The sequence below is a fragment of the Cyprinodon tularosa genome, unplaced genomic scaffold (genome assembly GCF_016077235.1).
Source record: "Cyprinodon tularosa strain WSP-4 unplaced genomic scaffold, ASM1607723v1 ctg116, whole genome shotgun sequence".
NCBI classification, from domain to species: Eukaryota; Metazoa; Chordata; class Actinopteri; order Cyprinodontiformes; family Cyprinodontidae; genus Cyprinodon; species Cyprinodon tularosa.
The window spans coordinates 978,520-980,843 of NW_024037959.1; the positions used below are offsets into that span (position 1 = coordinate 978,520).

Consider the following 2,324-nt stretch of genomic DNA (forward strand, 5'->3'; position numbering starts at 1 on the left):
GATTTTACAGCACAAGATCATATTAGCTGTATGGAATCACACAAGAGTTTAATCCACATTTACACAACTTTCTAAGGTTTAGTTAAGAGGAATTGAAGTGACATGACAAATTTTACCAAATGGAGCAACTTTTGTTAAAGACCTGTTTAAACAAATTTAATCAAAATTATTAGAAGCCATCATGATCAGGCAAGCCAGGCCATGATTTTTCAGGCAAGTCAGAAGCAAATTGAATTTTACTTCCCAACAGGATGGCCTTCAACACTGATAACATTTCTGCTTATCCTTTCTGCAAATTGGTCCCTGGTTCCATAATCTGAGAGGTCGTTCATCTGCAGCTCATGTTTGATGCCTGTTTAAGAAAAAAAATATTGGAAGTAAAGACTTGTGCAAATTCAAAACTCTATAGTGCGTTTAAAAAATAAAACATACCTGTCAAGACTTTCTTAAGTGAATCTTTTGAGCTAGCATACTGCATTTTGGATTTGATGGGTGCAGTTTCAGGAGCCCTGAAAAAGAAAAAAAAAAAAAAAGAAAAAATATTCAGCTTGTCAATCCTCTGCAGGCTCCATATGAAAGACAGTTTTAAGTTCTCAAAAGAGAAGACTTTTTTGGTTTAGAAAAAACTATAAATACCACATCACGAAGACTAGCTCCTCTTTCTTGCTTGACTCCTTGTTCTCAAAGTGGCAGTCGTACAGCACGTAGCGGCACTTTTCCTTTTCCAGAAGGCTCAGGAAGAACTTGAAGATGTCTGCCTCTCCGCTCAAATCCTTCTCTTTGAAGACCTTCTCCACTATAATAAAACCGTCTTTGATTTCCAAGACCACAAGTCTGATGCGTTCACTTGCATCAGCATCGCTCTTCACCACTTTCATGTCACTGATAATGTCCTTCACTTTGTCATCAACTTGCACTCCAGAAGCCTGAGGAACAAAAATCAATTTTTTAGATCGGAAACTACATATCCCCTTAATAACTACATCTCTAATGTTTGCATAAAGTAAGGAGCTTCATTATAGCATCAGTCTTAAATCAGCATTGGGCTGTAAACTTCACAAAAAATAAAAAAAAATAAAAAAAAAATAGTTAGAAACTTCCATAATCCAGACCCTTAAATAAAATCTGGGCCTGATTTGGTGCTCTGACAGAAACTTTACTTGTACTTTGGTTCTAAGAAGAAAAGCAGAACTGAATAAAGAAACAGGAAGCTCTTCACAACTTTAAGAATGACAGCAAAAATGTCAGCCCAGTTAAGACAGTCAAGTTCTCAAAGACAAAAATAAAGATTAGTCTTTTTCTTCAAAAGCAACCCAGTGTTGGGTGCTTCCCAGCAGGGTTTAGGCCTTGGTTCAATCACATTCCTGTCATTCTGGAACAAGTTCGCACAAGAAACGCCGCCCTGAGGGATGCACTAAACCAGTTTCAAACACGTACAAAGCTCCCTCCATTTTGGAGGCAAACCACACCTTGAACAAACCCTTCTCAACATGCACCAGGTTAAACTGCACCCTGTTAAAAAGAAATCCCTCTCCCTAGAAGCTTCACACTACACAACTTCCAATTGAAATTACTTAGAAAGGAAGAAAAAAAAAATTAAAATAAAAAGCTTGCACATATTTTAAAGGCATTTTAAAATAAGGAAGTGATTCAGAAAAGCAATTTCCTGAATTTTCATTTGGCAAAACAAAAAAATTTGGAATCTTGTTCAAGAAGATTCAATATAAACACAGTTCACCAACTTCATATAAAAAAAACTCACTCACCATTGTGGTTGTGATATGTGGTAGAAAGAGGCTGCAGAGGAAAAATGGTAGCTGCTGTCAGAATGCTGAGAGGGTTATAAGAAGGAAGCAGGTTGACTCATACAGGCGGAGCTGCAATAAATGAGCACACCTCTAGCAGCTGACTCCACCCACATCTGCGCAGGTGTGATACAATTAATTTGATCACATGCAAAGCCCAAATCACAATTTTTGCTATTAATTGGGGTGCATTACACAGAGCAAACATCAAATTCACAATTAGCAGCTGAATTGATATTGTAAACGCATTAACTTTGTTTTTCTAAGTAAAAACTCAGGTGAAAAAAATTCTGAGCAGCAATGCAAAGCCTTATATGGAAGTAACCTGTCCAAGTTTTGACCAATCTCCTGCTGAGACGCAAATGGGTCTCCTTTTAAGGGAAAAGGTAAGACAAGTGGAGACAGACGGCTGAAGTAATTGCAAAGCTACCTGTTGACACTGGGGCAACACATGCCAGCGATCACTGAGGGGTTTAGCTCCATATATGTCCAGCATTTGGACAAGCCTCATTGTTGCAG

At 38.0% G+C, this 2,324-nt stretch overlaps 1 protein-coding gene across 1 annotated transcript; it reads right to left on the reverse strand.

Moving 5' to 3' along the window:
* Window positions 1-220: 220 nt before the first annotated feature.
* Window positions 221-1,893, reverse strand: cfl1l (cofilin 1 (non-muscle), like). Its single transcript, XM_038306936.1, has 4 exons — window positions 1,767-1,893; window positions 637-926; window positions 433-509; window positions 221-352 (listed from the first exon to the last, which is right to left on the reverse strand). The coding sequence occupies exons 1-4, from the start codon at window positions 1,767-1,769 to the stop codon at window positions 237-239; spliced, it is 486 nt and encodes a 161-aa protein (XP_038162864.1). The 5' UTR covers window positions 1,770-1,893; the 3' UTR covers window positions 221-236.
* Between the last annotated feature and the right edge of the window lie 431 nt (window positions 1,894-2,324).

Coding starts and splice junctions, on each gene's coding strand:
- cfl1l (XM_038306936.1), bottom strand. Junction 510..636: donor GAGCTAGTCTTCGTGATGTG/GTATTTATAGTT, acceptor TTTCTTTTTCAG/GGCTCCTGAAACTGCACCCA. Junction 353..432: donor ACTTAAGAAAGTCTTGACAG/GTATGTTTTATT, acceptor TTTCTTAAACAG/GCATCAAACATGAGCTGCAG.